The 20741-nt window shown below is 44.2% G+C and overlaps 1 protein-coding gene across 3 annotated transcripts in view; it reads right to left on the reverse strand.

The window, feature by feature from the left end:
- Positions 1-20741, reverse strand: part of klhl22 (kelch-like family member 22) — a 106274-nt gene that overhangs the window by 84853 nt on the left and 680 nt on the right. For 2 of the 3 annotated variants that reach the window (XM_063031722.1, XM_063031719.1), the window contains exon 2: positions 1023-1293. In XM_063031722.1, the coding sequence (XP_062887792.1) occupies positions 1023-1225 (203 nt within the window). In that variant the 5' untranslated portion in view covers positions 1226-1293. Of the gene's footprint in view, positions 1-1022; positions 1294-12501; positions 12702-20741 lie in introns of all 3 variants that reach the window. The other variant, XM_063031720.1, reaches the window with a different exon arrangement.

The following is a 20741-nucleotide window of genomic DNA, read 5'->3' on the forward strand; positions in this document are numbered from 1 at the left end:
TATCTTAATTCTGTGCACATGTGTTTATCATCGCTGAACTGTTGCATTTATTATCCTTTCGATTACTGTGTTGCTTGCTTCTTTAATAAAACTTTCTTAGTTCTAGTACTCCAGACTCCAACTGAGTGATCCATTTCTGCTGGTTTGGCAACCCAGTTACGGGGTACGTAAGACTATACATACATTCATTTGACCTTCATTATGTTATTATAAGAAAGAAAAGGAAAAAGAAGCATTGTACTTCAGGACATCGTCGGTTGTGGTTAAGCTGATGTTGTTTCACAATAAAAACACCTGAAAGAAAGAAATTGGTTCTTCTGGGTTTCTTGCTTCATGATTGCCTGTAAGCAGACAAATCTCAAGGTTATATAATTTATACATACTTTGATTATAAATGTACATTGAATCCTTGAATTTGAAAATGCTGAGTTTGATCAGGGGTTCCCAACCTATTTTATACCACGGACCAATACCATTAAACAAGGAGTCCACGGTTGCCAGACTGGGGACCCCTGAGCTAGATAAACATTTCCCAGTTATTAAGAGAAGCAAGTGAGGAAATAACAGTCTTTGGTGCTTTGGTGATAACTTTTCCAATATCCCTGGCTACATGTACACAGGACCACCACATTGAATCACCGTTGAAAAGAAAGAAAGGTTTAGACCAATTAATTAATCAATCAGTCCATCTTGTGTGGAGGATAGATTACTGGAAAATAATTATGTGAATCATTATTAACAATTTAGAAAGGCATAGAAAGGCAGAAAATTTTAGAAAAATCAGGATTCCCTCACACTTTCAGACACATAGACCCAAACAGTCGCCTGCTCTTTGATATATCACAAGGAACAGGAAGAACATACAAATAAATGGAAATGTTTTAATGTCGCAATATTCAATTAATTAGCAAAGTAAATTAAACCATTTGTCATCCACTGAAACATATGGACACACAACTATCTGACAAAAATCTGAAGACCCACAAAGACCCACACCCACACCCACTAGATTGGTGTAGTACCTAAAATAGTCACATGATGCTGCTAGAAGTATGCGGTGAGCTTCAATGGACTTGCCCTCTACGATAAGAGTAACATCAAACAAACTTGCACTGCTCCGAAGTGCAGCCAGTCCATCCAGCAGAGTCTGGGAATGTGCTGAACTCCGATAGACCTGGCTCACTTTTTTCTGACTTTGCTGTTTTCCCTTACGGTCTTCTGCCATCTCAATGTTGTTGTTGACACCCAGCTTTCAGGAAAATCTGGATAACAGATGGCTTTCCAGACTGACTTCTGAAAAATATTAAAATGTACCAAAAGCATTCAGCTTAAACATTGCAAATAAAATTCAGAATTGCTTCAGATTTGATAGAAACATAGAAAACCTACAGCACAATACAGGCCCTTTGGCCCACAAAGCTGTGCCGAACATGTCCTTACCTTAGAAATTACCTAGGGTGACCCATAGCTCTTTATTTTTCTAAGCTCCATGTACCTATCCAGGAGCCTCTTAAAAGACCCTATCATGTCCGCCTCCACCACCAATATTTTATGTTTACTCGGCTTATTAGACGGTCAGGATATTAGGAGAAATTAAGAGGGTGGGGAGAAACCACACAGACTGGTTTGGGAGGATGTGTGGTCTTAAAAACGATATCATTAGTTTCAATATAATTACAGAGAAGGATAGGACTGGACCCAGGATTGAGATTTTTGATTGGAGAAAGGCTAACTTTGAGGAGATGCGAAAGGGTTTAGAAGGAGTGGATTGGGACAATTTGTTTTATGGGAAGGATGTAATAGGGAAATGGAGGTCATTTAAAGGTGAAATTTTGAGGATGCAGGATCTTTATGTTTCTGTTAGGTTGAAAGGAAAGGTTAAAAGTTTGAGAGAGCCATGGTTTTCAAGGGATAGTGGAAACTTGGTTCGGAAAAAGAAAGGGATCTTCAATAAATATAGGCAGCTTGGAGTTAGGTGCTCGAGGAATATAAAGAATGTAAAAAGAATCTTAAGAAAGAAATTAGAAAAGCTAAAAGAAGATATAAGGCAGCTTTAGCAAGTAAGGTGAAAATAAATCCAAAGGGTTTCTACAGTTATGTTAATAGCAAAAGGATAGTGAGGGGTACAATTGGTTCCTTAGAGAATCAGAGTGGACGGCTATGTGCGGAGCCAACAGAGATGGGGGAGATTTTGAACAATTTCTTTTCTTCGGTATTCACTAAGGAGAAGGATATTGAATTGTGTAAGGTAAAGGAAACAAGAAGGGTAGTTATGGAAAGTATGACGATTAAAGAAGAGGAAGTACCGGCACTTTTAAGGAATATAAAAGTGGATAATTCTCCAGGTCTGGACAAGATATTCCCTAGGATCTTGAGGGAAGTTAGTGTGGAAATAGCAGGGGCACTGACAGAAATATTTCAAATGTCATTAGAAACGGGGATGGTGCCGGAGGATTGGCGTATTGCTCATGTTGTTCCATTGTTTAAAAAGGGTTCTAAGAGTAAACCTAGCAATTATCGGCCTGTACGTTTGATGTCAGTGGTGGGTAAATTGATGGAAAGTATTCTTAGAGATGGTATATATAATTATCTGGATAGACAGGGTCTGATTAGGAACAGTCAACATGGATTTGTGTGTGGAAGGTCATGTTTGACAAATCTTGTTGAATTTTTTGATGAGGTTACTAAGAAAGTTGACGAGGGTAAAGCTGTGGATGTTGTCTATATGTACTTCAGTAAGGCCTTTGACAAGGTTCCACACGGAAGGTTAGTTAGGAAGGTTCAATCGTTAGGCATTAATATCGACGTAGTAGATTCAGCAGTGGCTAGATGGGAGACGCCAGAGAGTAGTGGTGGATAACTGTGTGTCAGATTGGAGGAAGGTGTGTAGCGGTGTGCCTCAGGGATCTGTACTGGGTCCAACGTTGTTTGTCATATATATTAATGATCTGGATGACGGGGTGGTAAATTGGATTAGTAAGTATGCAGATGATACTAAGGTAGGTGGAGTTGTGGATAATGAAGTAGGTTTTCAAAGCTTGCAGAAAGATTTAGGCCAGTTAGAATAGTGGGCTGAAAGATGGCAGATGGAGTTTAATGCTGATAAATGTGAGGTGCTACATTTTGGTAGGACTAGTCAAAATAGGACATACATGGTAAATAGTAGGGCATTGAAGAATGCTGTAGAACAGAGGGATCTAGGAATAATAGTGCATAGTTCCCTGAAGGTGGAATCTCATGTGGATAGGGTGGTGAAGAAAGCTTTTGGTATGCTGGCCTTTATTAATCAGAGCATTGAGTATAGGAGTTGGGATGTAATGTTGAAATTGTATAAGGCATTGGTAAGGCCAAATTTGGAGTACTGTGTACAGTTCTGGTCACCGAATTATAGGAAAGATGTTAATAAAATTGAGAGACTACAGAGGAGGTTTACTAAGATGTTGCCTGGGTTTCATCTCCTAAGTTACAGAGAAAGGTTGAACAAGTTAGGTCTTTATTCTTTGGAGCTTAGAAGGTTGAGGGGGGACTTGATAGAGGTGTTTAAAATTACGAGGGGGATTGATAGAGTTGACGTGGATAGGCTTTTTCCATTGAGAGTGGGGGAGATTAAAACAAGAGGACATGAGTTGAGAGTTAAAGGGCAAATGTTTAGGGATAACATGAGGGGGAACTTCTTTACTCAGAGAGTGGTAGTCATTCGAAGAAGGAGTCTGAGAGTCTGAGTGGGAGTGCCGAAAAAGAGATTTTTGAAATTTTCGTTATTTTTTTTTCTCCAACGGCTTTCTGAGAGGCGGGACTGCGCAGGCGTGTGACGTCGGGCAGTGCAGCGCGGCAGATTTAAAAGGGCAGACATCCTGCTTCGGATTTGATTCGAAGAAGGAGTCTGAGAGTCTGAGTGGGAGTGCCGAAAAAGAGATTTTTGAAATTTTCGTTATTTTTTTTTCTCCAACGGCTTTCTGAGAGGCGGGACTGCGCAGGCGTGTGACGTCGGGCAGTGCAGCGCGGCAGATTTAAAAGGGCAGACATCCTGCTTCGGATTTGATTCGAAGAAGGAGTCTGAGAGTCTGAGTGGGAGTGCCGAAAAAGAGATTTTTGAAATTTTCGTTATTTTTTTTTTCTCCAACGGCTTTCTGAGAGGCGGGACTGCGCAGGCATGTGACGTCGGGCAGTGCAGCGCGGCAGATTTAAAAGGGCAGACATCCTGCTTCGGATTTGATTCGAAGAAGGAGTCTGAGAGTCTGAGTGGGAGTGCCGAAAAAGAGATTTTTGAAATTTTCGTTATTTTTTTTTCTCCAACGGCTTTCTGAGAGGCGGGACTGCGCAGGCGTGTGACGTAGGGCAGTGCAGCGCGGCAGATTTAAAAGGAACAGAGCCTCATAGAGCGGGCAGCGTAGTTTGCGGGCGGCGGAGTGAGCCGGGAGCAGAGTGAAGACTTAAGGGCTTCGGCTCACCGGGCTTAGGCGGAAGCGGGTGAGGCGAGGAAGGTTTGACATTCATTTTCTGTTGCTATTTGAGGAGAGGGGCATTATGACTGTGAGGGCAGTTTGCTGTTCTCGGTGTCGGATGTGGGAGGCCCTGGAGTCTCCAAGCCTCCCGGACGTCTACATCTGCGCCAAGTGCATCGAGATGCAGCTCCTAAGGGACCGCGTTACGGAACTGGAGCTGCAGCTCGATGACCTTCGTCTGGTCAGGGAGAGTGAGGAGGTGATAGAGAGGAGTGGAAGGCAGGTGGTCACGCCGGGGCCACGGGAGGCAGACAAGTGGGTCACGGTTAGGAGGGGGAAGGGGAAAAGGAAGGTGATGGGGAGTACCCCGGCGGCTGTGCCCCTTAACAACAGGTACTCCTGTTTGAGTACTGTTGGGGGGGACAGCTTACCCGGGGGAAGCGACAGTGGCCCTGCCTCCGGCACAGAGTCTGGCCCTGTAGCTCAGAAGGGTAGGGCAAGGAAGAGGAGGGCAGTTGTGATAGGGGACTCGATAGTAAGGGGGTCAGATAGGCGATTCTGTGGACGCAGTCCAGAGACTCGGATGGTAGTTTGCCTCCCTGGTGCCAGGGTCCGGGATATTTCTGATCGTGTCCAAGATATCCTGAAGTGGGAGGGTGAAGAGCCAGAGGTCCTGGTACATATAGGTACCAATGACATAGGTAGGAAAAGGGATGAGGTCCTGAAAGAAGAATATAGGGAGCTAGGAAGGGAGTTGAGAAAAAGGACCGCAAAGGTAGTAATCTCGGGATTACTGCCTGTGCCACGCGACAGTGAGAGTAGGAATGCGATGAGGTGGAGGATAAATGCGTGGCTGAGGGATTGGAGCAGGGGGCAGGGATTCAAGTTTTTGGATCATTGGGACCTCTTTTGGCGCAGGTGTGACCTGTACAAAAAGGACGGGTTACACTTAAATCCTCGGGGGACCAATATCCTGGCAGGGAGATTAGCGGGGGCTACTGAGGTGACTTTAAACTAGAATGGTTGGGGGGTGGGAATCAAATTAAAGCGGCTAGGTGTGAGGAGGTTAGTTCACAACAGAGGGATGGGAACCAGTGCAGAGAGACAGAGGGGTGTAAAGTGAGCGTAGAAGCAAAAAGTACAAAGGGGAAAAGTAAAAGTGGCAGGCCGACAAATCCAGGGCAAGCATTAAAAAGGGCTAAGAGAGTTGTAAAAGAGTGCCTGAAGGCTTTATGTGTCAATGCAAGGAGCATTCGTAATAAGGTGGATGAATTGAAAGTGCAGATTGTTATTAATGATTATGATATAGTTGGGATCACAGAGACATGGCTCCAGGGTGACCAGGGATGGGAGCTCAACGTTCAGGGGTATTCAATATTCAGGAGGGATAGACACGAAGGAAGGGGAGGTGGGGTGGCGTTGCTGGTTAAAAAAGAGATTAACGCAATAGAAAGGAAGGACATAAGCCGGGAAGATGTGGAATCGATATGGGTAGAGCTGCGTAACACTAAGGGGCAGAAGACGCTGGTGGGAGTTGTGTACAGGCCACCTAACAGTAGTAGTGAGGTCGGAGATGGTATTAAACAGGAAATTAGAAATGTGTGCAATAAAGGAACAGCAGTTATAATGGGTGACTTCAATCTACATGTAGACTGGGTGAACCAAATTGGTAAAGGTGCTGAGGAAGAGGATTTCTTGGAATGTATGCGGGATGGTTTTTTGAACCAACATGTCGAGGAACCGACTAGAGAGCAGGCTATTCTGGACTGGGTTTTGAGCAATGAGGAAGGGTTAATTAGCGATCTTGTCGTGAGAGGCCCCTTGGGTAAGAGTGACCATAATATGGTGGAATTCTTCATTAACATGGAGAGTGACGTAGTTAATTCAGAAACAAAGGTTCTGAACTTAAAGAGGGGTAACTTTGAAGGTATGAGACATGAATTAGCTAAGATAGACTGGCAAATGACACTTCAAGGATTGACGGTGGATATGCAATGGCAGGCATTTAAAGGTTGCATGGATGAACTACAACAATTGTTCATCCCAGTTTGGCAAAAGAATAAATCAAGGAAGGTAGTGCACCCGTGGCTAACAAGAGAAATTAGGGATAGTATCAATTCCAAAGAAGTAGCATACAAATTAGCCAGAGAAAGTGGCTCACCTGAGGACTGGGAGAAATTCAGAGTTCAGCAGAGGAGGACAAAGGGCTTAATTAGGAAGGGGAAAAAAGATTATGAGAGAAAACTGGCAGAGAACATAAAAACGGACTGTAAAAGCTTTTATAGATATGTAAAAAGGAAAAGACTGATAAAGACAAATGTAGGTCCCCTGCAAACAGAAACAGGTGAATTGATTATGGGGAGCAAGGACATGGCAGACCAATTGAATAATTACTTTGGTTCTGTCTTCACTAAGGAGGACATAAATAATCTTCCAGAAATAGTAAGGGACAGAGGGTCCAGTGAGATGGAGGAACTGAGCGAAATACATGTTAGTAGGGAAGTGGTGTTAGGTAAATTGAAGGGATTGAAGGCAGATAAATCCCCAGGGCCAGATGGTCTGCATCCCAGAGTGCTTAAGGAAGTGGCCCAAGAAATAGTGGATGCATTAGTGATAATTTTTCAAAACTCGTTAGATTCTGGACTAGTTCCTGAGGATTGGAGGGTGGCTAATGTAACCCCACTTTTTAAAAAAGGAGGGAGAGAGAAACCGGGGAATTATAGGCCGGTTAGCCTAACGTCGGTGGTGGGGAAACTGCTGGAGTCAGTTATCAAGGATGTGATAACAGCACATTTGGAAAGCGGTGAAATGATCGGACAAAGTCAGCATGGATTTGTGAAAGGAAAATCATGTCTGACGAATCTCATAGAATTTTTTGAGGATGTAACTAGTAGAGTGGATAGGGGAGAACCAGTGGATGTGGTATATTTGGATTTTCAAAAGGCTTTTGACAAGGTCCCACATAGGAGATTAGTGTGCAAACTTAAAGCACACGGTATTGGGGGTAAGGTATTGGTGTGGGTGGAGAATTGGTTAGCAGACAGGAAGCAAAGAGTGGGAATAAACGGGACCTTTTCAGAATGGCAGGCGGTGACTAGTGGGGTACCGCAAGGCTCAGTGCTGGGACCCCAGTTGTTTACAATATATATTAATGACTTGGATGAGGGAATTAAATGCAGCATCTCCAAGTTTGCGGATGACACGAAGCTGGGTGGCAGTGTTAGCAGTGAGGAGGATGCTAAGAGGATGCAGGGTGACTTGGATAGGTTGGGTGAGTGGGCAAACTCATGGCAGATGCAATTTAATGTGGATAAATGTGAAGTTATCCACTTTGGTGGCAAAAATAGGAAAACAGATTATTATCTGAATGGTGGCCGATTAGGAAAAGGGGAGGTGCAACGAGACCTGGGTGTCATTATACACCAGTCATTGAAAGTGGGCATGCAGGTACAGCAGGCGGTGAAAAAGGCGAACGGTATGCTGGCATTTATAGCGAGAGGATTCGAGTACAGGAGCAGGGAGGTACTACTGCAGTTGTACAAGGCCTTGGTGAGACCACACCTGGAGTATTGTGTGCAGTTTTGGTCCCCTAATCTGAGGAAAGACATCTTTGCCATAGAGGGAGTACAAAGAAGGTTCACCAGATTGATTCCTGGGATGGCAGGTCTTTCATATGAAGAAAGACTGGATGAACTGGGCTTGTACTCGTTGGAATTTAGAAGATTGAGGGGGGATCTGATTGAAACGTATAAGATCCTAAAGGGATTGGACAGGCTAGATGCAGGAAGATTGTTCCCGATGTTGGGGAGGTCTAGAACGAGGGGTCACAGTTTGAGGATAGAGGGGAAGCCTTTTAGGACCGAGGTTAGGAAAAACTTCTTCACACAGAGAGTGGTGAATCTGTGGAATTCTCTGCCACAGCAAACTGTTGAGGCCAGTTCATTAGCTATGTTTAAAAGGAAGTTAGATATGGCCCTTGTGGCTACAGGGGTCAGGGGGTATGGAGGGAAGGCTGGGTTCTGAGTTGGATGATCAGCCATGATCATAATAAATGGCGGTGCAGGCTCGAAGGGCCGAATGGCCTACTCCTGCACCTATTTTCTATGTTTCTATGTTTCTATGTGGAACGAGCTTCCAGCAGAAGTAGTTGAGGCAGGTTCGATGTTGTCGTTTAAAGTTAAATTGGATAGATATATGGACAGGAAAGGAATGGAGATGATCTGAGATATCCCGGTCCATGGCACCCGGGAGGCAACATACCAACTGGGAATCTCTTTCTCACTCACAGAACCTCTTGTCCATTCCCTTAACAATACCCCTATCACCACAGTGTGCCTCTTCTTTCTCCTTCCTTTCTGAGTCAGAGGCAGACTCGGTCCCAGAGACCCGACCACTGTGACTTTCCTGTTTGGTTATCCTCCCGACAGTATCCTGTTGTTGAGGGGGGATGGCCACAAGGGTACACTGCGATGGTTCCTTAATCCCTTTCCGCTTCCTGACCGCTACCCAGTTTCCTGTAATTCCTGTGATTCTGACCCTGACTCCTCAAGACTACCATGCCATTCACATGATCATGGCTGGTCTATGCTGGGTTCAACTTCTCTTCTAGGTCAGTTCCTCGATCTATCACCACCTTAAATATATCTAATCATCTGGTCTCCACCACTGTGCGGGGCAGAAATTTTCAGAGACTCACGACCTTATAAGACCAGAAATATCTATGAACTTAGTTTTAAGTGACCAGCCCCTTAGTTTGCAGCTAAGTTCTGTTGTTCACGATTCTCCCCGACTGACAACATCTACCTTGGAGACTACAGGTGCCGGAACTTGCAGCAATACTATCTGCTAGAAAAACACAACAGGACAAGCAGCATCTATAGGGAAAAGGGAAATGTCAACATTTTGCTCAAAACCTGCATCACTTATTCTATTTGCACAATCACAATTTCCTAATCACAACATGCTCTTCCACTATTTTTGTATCATACTTAAAAGCCTTCCATTTCATTCCCCTCTCATCACTTGTTAAATCCCTCCTATTTGAAAAGGGTCCACTTATTTGAACTCTCTTCCATGTGACAATCAATTTTCAATCCCCAGATTTCCAACTATACCCATACTAGAGAAAAATTGGTAAAAAGACCAATTTTGTGGCTATTGTGGAGACATGGATGCAAAATGATCAAGATACAGATATTAAATATTCCCAAATTATGTTAAAATAAAGGCAGAATGAAGAAAGGAAACAAATAGTCTTGATAATGAAAGATAGGATTAAAGGCAGCAGTTTCCAACAATTTTAGTTTGGAAAATCAAGCAGAATTAGTTTGGGTCAGAGTGAGAAATGACCTCTTCTCAAAACTATTAGAACCAGAGAACATTACAGCACAGAAACAGGTCTTTTGGCCCTTCGCTGTGCCAAACCATTTTCCTGCCTAGTCCCATCGACCTGCACCTGGACCATATCCCTCCATACACCTCTCATCCATGTACCTGTCCAAGTTTTTCTTAAATGTTAAAAGTGAGCCCACGTTTACCACTTCATCTGGTAGCTCATTCTACACTCCCACCACTCTATGTGAAGAAACTCCCCCTAATGTTCCCTTTAAACTTTTCCCCCTTCACCCTTAACCCATGTCCTTAGCCTCAGTGGAAAAAGCCTGCTTGCATTCACTCTATCTATACCCATCATAATTTTATATACCTCTATCAAATCCCCCCTCATTCTTCTATGCGCCAGGGAATAAAGTCCTAACCTATTCAACCTTTCTCTGTAACTCAGTTTCTCAAGTCCCGGCAACATCCTTGTAAACCTTCTCTGCACTCTTTCAACCTTATTAATATCCTTCCTGTAATTTGGTGACCAAATCTGCACACAATACTCCAAATTCGGCCTCACCAATGCCTTACACAAACTCACCATAACCTTCCAACTCATATATTCAATACTTTGATTTATAAAGGCCAATGTACCAAAAGCTCTCTTTACGACCCTATCTACCTGTGACACCACTTTTAGGGAATTTTGCATCTGTATTCCCAAATCCCTCTGTTCTACTGCACTCCTCAGTGCCCTGGCATTTACCCTGTATGTTCTACCTTGGTTGTCTTTCCAAAGTGCAATACCTCACACTTGTCTGTATTAAAACTCCATCTGCCATTTTTCAGCCCATTTTTCCAGCTGGTCCAAACCCCTCTGCAGGCTTTGAAAACCTTCCTCACTGTCCACTACACCTCCAATCTTTGTATCATCAGCAAATTTGCTGATCCAATTTACCACATTATCATCCAGATGTTAAAAGGCATGGACAGAGTGGATGTGGCAAAGTTGTTTCCCATGATGGGGGAGTCTAGTACGAGAGGGCATGACTTAAGGATTGAAGGGCACCCTTTCAGAACAGAAGTGCGAAGAAATTTTTTTAGTCAGAGGGTGGTGAATCTATGGAATTTTTTACCACGGGCAGCAGTGGAGGCCAAGTCACTGGGTGTATTTAAGGCAGAGATTGATAGGTATCTGAGTAGCCAGGGCATCAAGGGTTATGGTGAGAAGGCAGGGGAGTGGGACTAAATAGGAGAATGGATCAGCTCATGATAAAATGGTGGAGAAGACTTGATGGGCCGAATGGCCTACTTCTGCTCCTTTGTCTTATGGTCTTATGACAAATAACAATGGACCCAGCACTGATCCCTGTGGCACACCACTAGTCACAGGCCTCCACTCAGAGAAACAATCCTCCACTACCACTCTCTGGCTTCTCCCATTGAGCCAATGTCTAATCCAATTCACTACCTCTCTATGTATACCTAGCCACTGAATCTTCCTAACTAAGCTCCCATGTGGGACCTTGTCAAAGGCCTTACTGAAGTCCATGTAGACAACATCCACTGCCTTCCCTTCATCCATTTTCCTGGTAACCTCCTCGAAAAACTCTATTAGATTTGTTAAACATGACCTATCACGCATAAAACCATGTTGACACTCCCTAATAAGTCCCTGTCTATCCAAATACTTGTAGATCCTATCTCTTAGTACTCCTTCCAATAATTTACCTACTACTGATGTCAAACTTACCAGCCTATAATTTCCCGGATTACTTTTAGAGCCTTTTTTAAACAACGGAACAACATCAGCTATCCTCCAATCCTCCGGCACCTCACCCGTAGATACCAACATTTTAAATATATCTGCCAGGGCCCCTGCAATTTCAATAATAGTCTCCTTCAAGGTCCCAGGGAATACCCTGTCAAGTCCTGGGGATTTATCTACTCTGATTTGCCTCAAGATTGCAAGCACCTCCTCCTCTTCAATCCGTATAGGTTCCATGACCTCACTATTTGTTTGCCTTATTTCCATTGAGTCCATGCCAGTTTTCTTAGACGCAAAAGAAAAACATTTAAGATCTCCCCCATTTCTTTTGGTTCCATACATAGCCAACCACTCTGATCTTCAAGAGGACCAATTTTATCCCTTACTATCCTTTTGGTCTTAATATACCTGTCGAAGCTCTTTGGATTATCCTTCACCTCGACTGCCAAAGCAACCTTATGTCTTCTTTTAGCCCTCCTGATTTCTTTCTTAAGTTTTTTTTGCACTTTCTATACTCCTCAATTTTTATATTCTGTTAACAAATGCTTTTGCCATCTTCTGACCCTATCACCAACTTTTATCTTTCTATCTCTCTCCTACCTCCACTATTTCAGTTACATACTTTTGTTCTACTCACTCCTACACTTTAACTGCATCTTCAAAACTTGCTTTACTAGTTTTGTATGTATGTATTTGTATGTATCTCCAGCAGTTACAGTTTTTTTTTGTTTTGGCTTGCTTCAGTTTTATATTCCACTTCTTCCCTCCCGCATACATCTCCATTTTCCTTCTATCCATTTAAGAAACTCTTAAGTGTCCCTAATACATCTACCTCTAACATCCCTGGCAGTGCGTTCCACATACCTACCACTCTCCATGTAAAAACACTACTTCTGACATCGCTTCTAAAATTTCCTTCAATCACTTTACAGGTAGTAGGGATTTCCACCCTGGGGAAAAGTCACTCACCATCCACTCTATCAATGCCTCCTGTCATCCTGTACACCACTATCAGTTCCACAGGGGTCCGTGTTGGGGCCGCTTCGTTTCACATTGTACAGCAACGATTTGCATTATGGAATAGATGGCTTTGTGGCTAAGTCTGCTGACGATACGAAGATAGGTGGAGGGGCCGGTAGTGCTGAAGAAACAGAGAGTCTGCAGAGAGACTTGGATAGATTGGAAGAATGGGCAGAGAAGTGGCAAATGAAGTACAATGTTGGAAAGTGTATGGTTATGCACTTTGGCAGAAAAAATAAACGGGCAGACTATTATTTAAATAGGGAGAGAATTCAAAGTTCTGAGATGCAATGGCACTTGGGAGTCCTCGTACAGGATACCCTTAAAGTTAACCTCCAGGTTGAGTCAGTAGTGAAGAAGGCGAATGCAATGTTGGCATTCATCTCTAGAGGAATAGAGTATAGGAGCAGGGATGTGATGTTGAGGCTCTATAAGGCGCTGGTGAGACCTCAGTTGGAGTACTGAGGGCAGTTTTGGTCTCCTTATTTAAGAAAGGATGTGCTGACGTTGGAGAGGGTACAGAGAAGATTCACTAGAATGATTCCGGGAATGAGAGGGTTAACATATGAGGAACGTTTGTCCGCTCTTGGGACTGTATTCCTTGGAGTTTAGAAGAATGAGGGGAGACCTCATAGAAACATTTCGAATGTTAAAAGGCATGGACAGAGTGGATGTGGCAAAGTTGTTTCCCGTGATGGGGGAGTCTAGTACGAGAGGGCATGACTTAAGGATTGAAGGGCGCCCATTCAGAACAGAAATGTGAAGAAATTTTTTTAGTCAGAGGGTGGTGAATCTATGGAATTTGTTGCAACGGGCAGCAGTGGAGGCCAAGTCATTGGGTGTATTTAAGGCAGAGACTGATAGGTATCTGAGTAGCCAGGGCATCAAAGGTTATGGTGAGAGGGCGGGGGAGTGGGACTAAATAGGAGAATGGATCAGCTCATGATAAAATGGCGGAGCAGACTCGATGGGCCGAATGGCCGACTTCTGCTCCTTTGTCTTATGGTCTCATAACATCCTCCTTCACTCAAGCTTCCGTGTGTTTCCAGATCCTTTTTTTAAAACTTCATAGCCACTGCTTTTGTTTTAAGTCTTTCACTACAATTTTCAGTGGAGTAAACCCATTAACAAAATCACCTGTTTCACCAAGTATAAATGCTCACTATTTATCTGCTGCTAGTTTTTTTTTAATAGTTTGCTTCTCAACACAGTAAATTATTGAAGTATGAGGAAGTGATGACTTCTGGTCACAATACTCCCAAAGGAAATAGCTATTGTTGTCTGGGTTGGAAATATTTGGTTCTCTGAAACTGAATGCAGCTGTCCAGTAGTCATAGCCAAAGCTACAGAAAACAAAACTACACATAAGAGCCAAGTAAAAGTAGTCCAATCAGAATTAAAGTAATTAGAAACATAGAAAACCTACAGCACAATACAGGCCCTTGGCCCACAAAGTTGTGCCGAACATGTCCCTACCTTAGAAATTACTAGGGTTACCCATAGCCCTCTATTTTTCTAAGCTCCATGTACCTATCCAAAAGTCTCTTGGAAGACCGTATTGTATCCACCTCCACCACCGTTGCTGGCAGCCCATTCCATGCGATGCGTAAAAGACTTACCCCTGACATCTCCTCTGGACCTACTCCCAGCACCTTACACCTATGCCCTCTTGTGGCAGCCATTTCAGCCCTGGGAAAAAGCCTCTGACTATCCACACAATCAATGCCTCACAAAATCTGTTCAGAAAAGGTCCATTTAGCCCAATTTCTCTAAGCATATACTTGTTACTACATAACACCGTAAGACACAGGAGCAGAATTACACTGCGTGACCCATCGAGTCTGCTCCACCATTCCATCATGGCAGTGGCAGATTTATTATACTTCACTACCCCATTCTCATGCCATTGCCCTGTAACTTTTCATGCCCTGCCTAACCAAAAACCTATCAAACTCTGCTTTCAATATTCTCATCGACTTGGCATCTACAGCCATCTGTGGCAATCAATACCACAGATTCACCACACTTCGGCTACAAAAAATTCCTCATTTCTGTTCCAAAAGGACATCCCTCTATTCTGAGGCTGTACCATGCACCTCTTCCTAATACTTCATATATTTACTAATCAAAATTTACTAATCTGGTGTCATCAGAAATCACACTCAGTAATCTGTATTGTCATCAGAAATCACACTCAGTAATCAGTAGTGTCGTCAGAGCTCACAGTAATCTGTAGTGTCGTCAGAGATCACACTCAGTAATCCGTAGTCTCGACAGAGATCACACTCAGTAATCCGTAGTGTCGTCAGAGATCACACTCAGTAATCTGTAGTGTCATCAGAGATCACACTCAGAAATCTGTAATGTCGTCAGAGATCGCCCTCAGTAATCCGTAGTCTCGTCAGAGATCACACTCAGTAATCCGTAGTCTCGTCAGAGATCACACTCAGTAATCCGTAGTCTCGACAGAGATCACACTCAGTAATCCGTAGTCTCGTCAGAGATCACACTCAGTAATCCGTAGTCTCGACAGAGATCACACTCAGTAATCTGTAGTCTCGTCAGAGATCACACTCAGTAATCAGTAGTCTCGTCAGAGATCACACTCAGTAATCTGCAGTCTCGTCAGAGATCACACTCGGTAATCTGCAGTCTCGTCAGAGATCACACTCGGTAATCTGCAGTCTCGTCACAGATCACACTCGGTAATCTGCAGTCTCGTCACAGATCACACTCGGTAATCTGTAATGTCGTCAGAGATCTGCCTCAGTAATCTGCAGTCTCGTCAGAGATCACACTCAGAAATCTGTAATGTCGTCAGAGATCACACTCAGTAATCTGTAGTGTCGTCAGAGATCACACTCAGTAATCTGTAGTCTCGTCAGAGATCACACTCAGAAATCTGTAATGTCGTCAGAGATCGCCCTCAGTAATCCGTAGTCTCGTCAGAGATCACACTCAGTAATCCGTAGTCTCGTCAGAGATCACACTCAGTAATCCGTAGTCTCGTCAGAGATCACACTCAGTAATCCGTAGTCTCGACAGAGATCACACTCAGTAATCCGTAGTCTCGTCAGAGATCACACTCAGTAATCCGTAGTCTCGACAGAGATCACACTCAGTAATCTGTAGTCTCGTCAGAGATCACACTCAGTAATCAGTAGTCTCGTCAGAGATCACACTCAGTAATCTGCAGTCTCGTCAGAGATCACACTCGGTAATCTGCAGTCTCGTCAGAGATCACACTCGGTAATCTGCAGTCTCGTCACAGATCACACTCGGTAATCTGTAATCTCGTCAGAGATCACACTCGGTAATCTGTAATCTCGTCAGAGATCACACTCAGTAATCTGTAGTCTCGTCAGAGATCACACTCAGTAATCTGTACTGTCATCAGAGATCACACTCAGTAATCTGTATTGTCGTCAGAGATCACACTCAGTAATCTATAGTCTCGTCAGAGATCACACTCAGTAATCTGTAGTCTCGTCAGAGATCACACTCGGTAATCTGTACTGTCGTCAGAGATCACACTCGGTAATCTGCAGCGTCGTCAGCGTTCACACTCAGTAATCTGGAGTCTCATCAGAGATCACACGGTAATATGTCGTCTCGTCAGAGATCACATACAGCAATCTGTAGTCTCGTCGGAGATCACACACAGTAATCTGTAATGTCGTCAGAGATCACACTCAGTAATCTGTATTGTCGTCAGAAATCAAGCTCAGTAATCTATATTGTCGTCAGAAATCTGTATTGTCATCAGAGATCACACCCGGTAATCTGTCGTCTCGTCAGAGATTGCACTCGGTGATCTGCAGTCTCGTCAGAGATCACACTCAGTGATCTGCAGTCTCGTCAGAGATCACACTTAGTGATCTGCAGTCTCGTCAGAGATCGCACTCAGTGATCTGCAGTCTCGTCAGAGATCACACTCAGTGATCTGCAGTCTCGTCAGAGATCGCACTCAGTGATCTGCAGTCTCGTCAGAGATCGCACTCAGTGATCTGCAGTCTCGTTAGAGATCACACTCAGTGATTTGCAGTCTCGTTAGAGATCACACTCAGTGATCTGCAGTCTCATCAGAGATCACACTCAGTGATCTGCAGTGTCAGAGATCACACTCAGTAATCTGCAGTCTCGTTAGAGATCACACTCAGTGATCTGCAGTGTCAGAGATCACACTCAGTGATCTGCAGTGTCAGAGATCACACTCAGTAATCTGTATTGTCGTCAGAGATCACACTCAGTAATCTGTACTGTCGTCAGAGATCACACTCAGTGATCTGCAGTCTCGTCAGAGATCACACTCAGTGATCTGCAGTATCAGAGATTACACTCAGTAATCTGCAGTGTCAGAGATCACACTCAGTGATCTGCAGTGTCAGAGATCACACTCAGTAATCTGCAGTCTCGTTAGAGATCACACTCAGTGATCTGCAGTGTCAGAGATCACACTCAGTAATCTGTATTGTCGTCAGAGATCACACTCAGTAATCTGTACTGTCGTCAGAGATCACACTCAGTGATCTGCAGTCTCGTCAGAGATCACACTCAGTGATCTGCCGTATCAGAGATCACACTCAGTAATCTGCAGTGTCAGAGATCACACTCAGTGATCTGCAGTGTTAGAGATCACACTCAGTAATCTGCAGTGTCAGAGATCACACTCAGTGATCTGCAGTGTTAGAGATCACACTCAGTGATCTGCAGTATCAGAGATCACACTCAGTAATCTGCAGTGTCAGAGATCACACTCAGTGATCTGCAGTGTCAGAGATCACACTCAGTAATCTGTAATGTCAGAGATTATTCACTAACCTGTGGTGTGATCATTTGCTCACCCATTATGTCACGAGAGTTCATATTCACTAATCCTGAAGTACATATTAAATGCACAAAGCCCCAAACCCAAGCAGTGCTGCAGAGTTTACTCTATAACCCTATAATTTCTATTCTGAGCCGTGTGTTCTAGAAGATAAAACCGAAGTGTCAGTATGGCTGAAAAAGGGAACAGGGAACCAGCAAGTTAGAAAAACTTCACACCTGCCCTTGCAAAAACTATCCTTAAAGGTACCTCACTTAATATTGTATTCTTTTCACTGAAGGAAATTATTAGGCAATGACCATTAAAAATGTTTCACATTACAGATCAGATAAACTAACAGACCAATGTAATTCAATTGGGTTCAGATTCCAGGTATAAAACTTGTGATTAAACTACGTATGGAATCTTAAGAGGAAGGAAGTGGGTGTCAGAAAGATCAATGGGGAGAAGAGGGCTCAGTATTATTGGAAAGGCTGTGGGAATAGTGAGAGGTGGATAATTGGAGAAGCTATGAGAAAGGACACAGTTGCACAATTGAAAGGATTGTGGGACAAGACCGAGTGCGATAACAATAGATGCTATAGGAAGAGGAGGGAGCAGTTAATTGGAGGGATTATTAAAAAAAGGGAGTGGAATAATCAGTGGACTGTGGATGTAGAAACCAACGGTGAAACTAGAGGGCTTGTAAGAATAAAATGAAGTGGGATAGTTTACCGGAAGAGCTTTGGCAAGGATAGGGAATAAGATAAATTGTACAGGCAGTGGTGATATCAAGCTCCAAGATAATTGGAAGCTGCAGGAACAGCAGGAAGAAATATGGTTGGGGAGTAGAACAAGAGTACAAGAGAAATATCAGAGTGGGGTGATATTGACCCTTATAATTGCAGGGAGTCTGGAAATTGGATGCACTATGGGAATAGAAAAGGCTGTGAGAATATAAGGACATTGGAAGGGCTGGGAGAATAAAGCGATGTCGGGTAATTTCAGGATGTGAAAATAGTAAGAAGTGAGATACAGTGACTTGAAAGAGCATTCAGCCCCCAACCCTTTGTTCACATAAATGAGTATTACAAAGGGATTTCAATCAATTTAACTGAGAATTCCATTTGTGAATCACATGCTTTTTTCCACAGTAGAGCCCAAAAATGCATATCTTTGCCCACAAAGACTTTGCAATGAATCATTTAGAAGATACTGAAAAGATGTGGAAAAAGGTCTTGTGGTCAAATGAGACTATATTTGAACTATTTGACCTCAACACTAAGCAGTATGCGTGGCATAAATCTAATACTGTGCATCGTCGAGGGTACACCATCCCTATGGTGAAGGTAGCATCAAGTTCCGGGGATGCTTTTCGACAGCACACTGGAAGCCTGGTCAGGACTGATGGGAAGATGAATGCTGCTAAATAAAGAGAGATTCTGCATTAAAAACCTGCTAGCCTCTGCCTGAAAGCTTAAAATGGGGAGGAAGTTTGTCTTTCAGCAGGAAAACAATCAAAAGCACACATGCCAGAGCAACCATGGAATGGGCTTCAAAAGAAGAAAATTGATGCCTTTGAGTGGCCCAGTCAGAGTCCTGACCATAACCTGATCCAACATCTCTGGCTGTCCACCACTGCTCCTCAACTAACTTCGCACAGCTGGAGCAATTCTGCAAGGCAGAATGGGCAAATCTTGCTCCATCACGTTGCACAAAGTTAATAGTGACTTATCCAAAAGGACGACTGGCTGTAATAGCTGCAAGAGGTGCAAAGAGAATGAATACTTTTAAACCGTCAACATTTCCAATTTTGAGTTTTTAGTTCTTCAAGCTTTACCAATTTCCCTGTTTTTGGGCTCTTCTGTGAACATGGAGTATGTGATTCACAAATTAAAAATTCAGTTAAATTGCTCAAAATCATTGATTGTAATACTCATTTATGTGAGTGAAAGGTGTGGGCTGAATAATTTTATAAGGCACTGTAACTGTATGATTAGCACCAAGCAGGGCAATGGGGAGTTGTGAGGCACTTGATGGGAACAGGGAGTCATGGGAATGATGGGGCATTTGATAAGAGTGGGGGCAATAGGAGGTAGTGAGGCATATGATGGGAACAGGCCAATGGGGGTAGTGGGTCATTTGATGGGAACAGGCCAATGGGGGTAGTGGGTCATTTGATGGGAACAGGGCAATGGGGGTAGTGGGGTATTTGATGGGAACAGGGCAATGGGGGTAGTGGGGCATTTGATGGGAACACGGGAATGGGGGTAGTGGGTCATCTGATGGGAACACGGGAATGGGGGTAGTAGGTTATTTGATGGGAACAGGGCAATGGGGGTAGTGGGGCATTTGATGGGAACAGGGCAATGGGGGTAGTGGGGCATTTGATGGGAACAGGGCAATGGGGGTAGTAGGTCATTTGATGGGAACAGGGCAATGGGGGTAGTGGGGTATTTGATGGGAACAGGGCAATGGGGGTAGTGGGTCATCTGATGGGAACAGGGCAATGGAGGTAGTGGGTCATTTGATGGGAACACGTGAATGGGGGTAGTGGGTCATCTGATGGGAACACGGGAATGGGGGGTAGTGGGTCATTTGATGGGAACACGGGAATGGGGGGTAGTGGGTCATCTGATGGGAACAGGGCAATGGGGGTAGTGGGGCATTTGATGGGAACAGGGCAATGGGGGTAGTGGGGCATTTGATGGGAACAGGGCAATGGGGGTAGTGGGGCATTTGATGGGAACAGGGCAATGGGGGTAGTGGGGTATTTGATGGGAACAGGGCAATGGGGGTAGTACGTTATTTGATGGGAACAGGGCAATGGGGTAGTGGGTCATTTGATGGGAACAGAGCAATGGGGTAGTGGGTCATTTGATGGGAACAGGGCAATGGGGGTAGTGGGGTATTTGATGGGAACAGGGCAATGGGGGTAGTGGGGCATTTGATGGGAACAGGGCAATGGGGGTAGTGGGGCATTTGATGGGAACAGGGCAATGGGGGTAGTGGGGCATTTGATGGGAACAGGACAATGGGGGTAGTAGGTTATTTGATGGGAACAGGGCAATGGGGTAGTGGGTCATTTAATGGGAACAGGGCAATGGGGTAGTGGGTCATTTGATGGGAACAGGGCAATGGGGGTAGTGGGGTATTTGATGGGAACAGGGCAATGGAGGTAGTGGGTCATTTGATGGGAACACGGGAATGGGGGTAGTGGGTCATCTGATGGGAACACGGGAATGGGGGGTAGTGGGTCATTTGATGGGAACACGGGAATGGGGGGTAGTGGGTCATCTGATGGGAACAGGGCAATGGGGGTAGTGGGTCATTTGATGGGAACAGGGCAATGGGGGTAGTGGGTCATCCGATGGGAACAGGG

The sequence above is a fragment of the Mobula hypostoma genome, chromosome 23 (genome assembly GCF_963921235.1).
Source record: "Mobula hypostoma chromosome 23, sMobHyp1.1, whole genome shotgun sequence".
NCBI classification, from domain to species: domain Eukaryota; kingdom Metazoa; phylum Chordata; class Chondrichthyes; order Myliobatiformes; family Myliobatidae; genus Mobula; species Mobula hypostoma.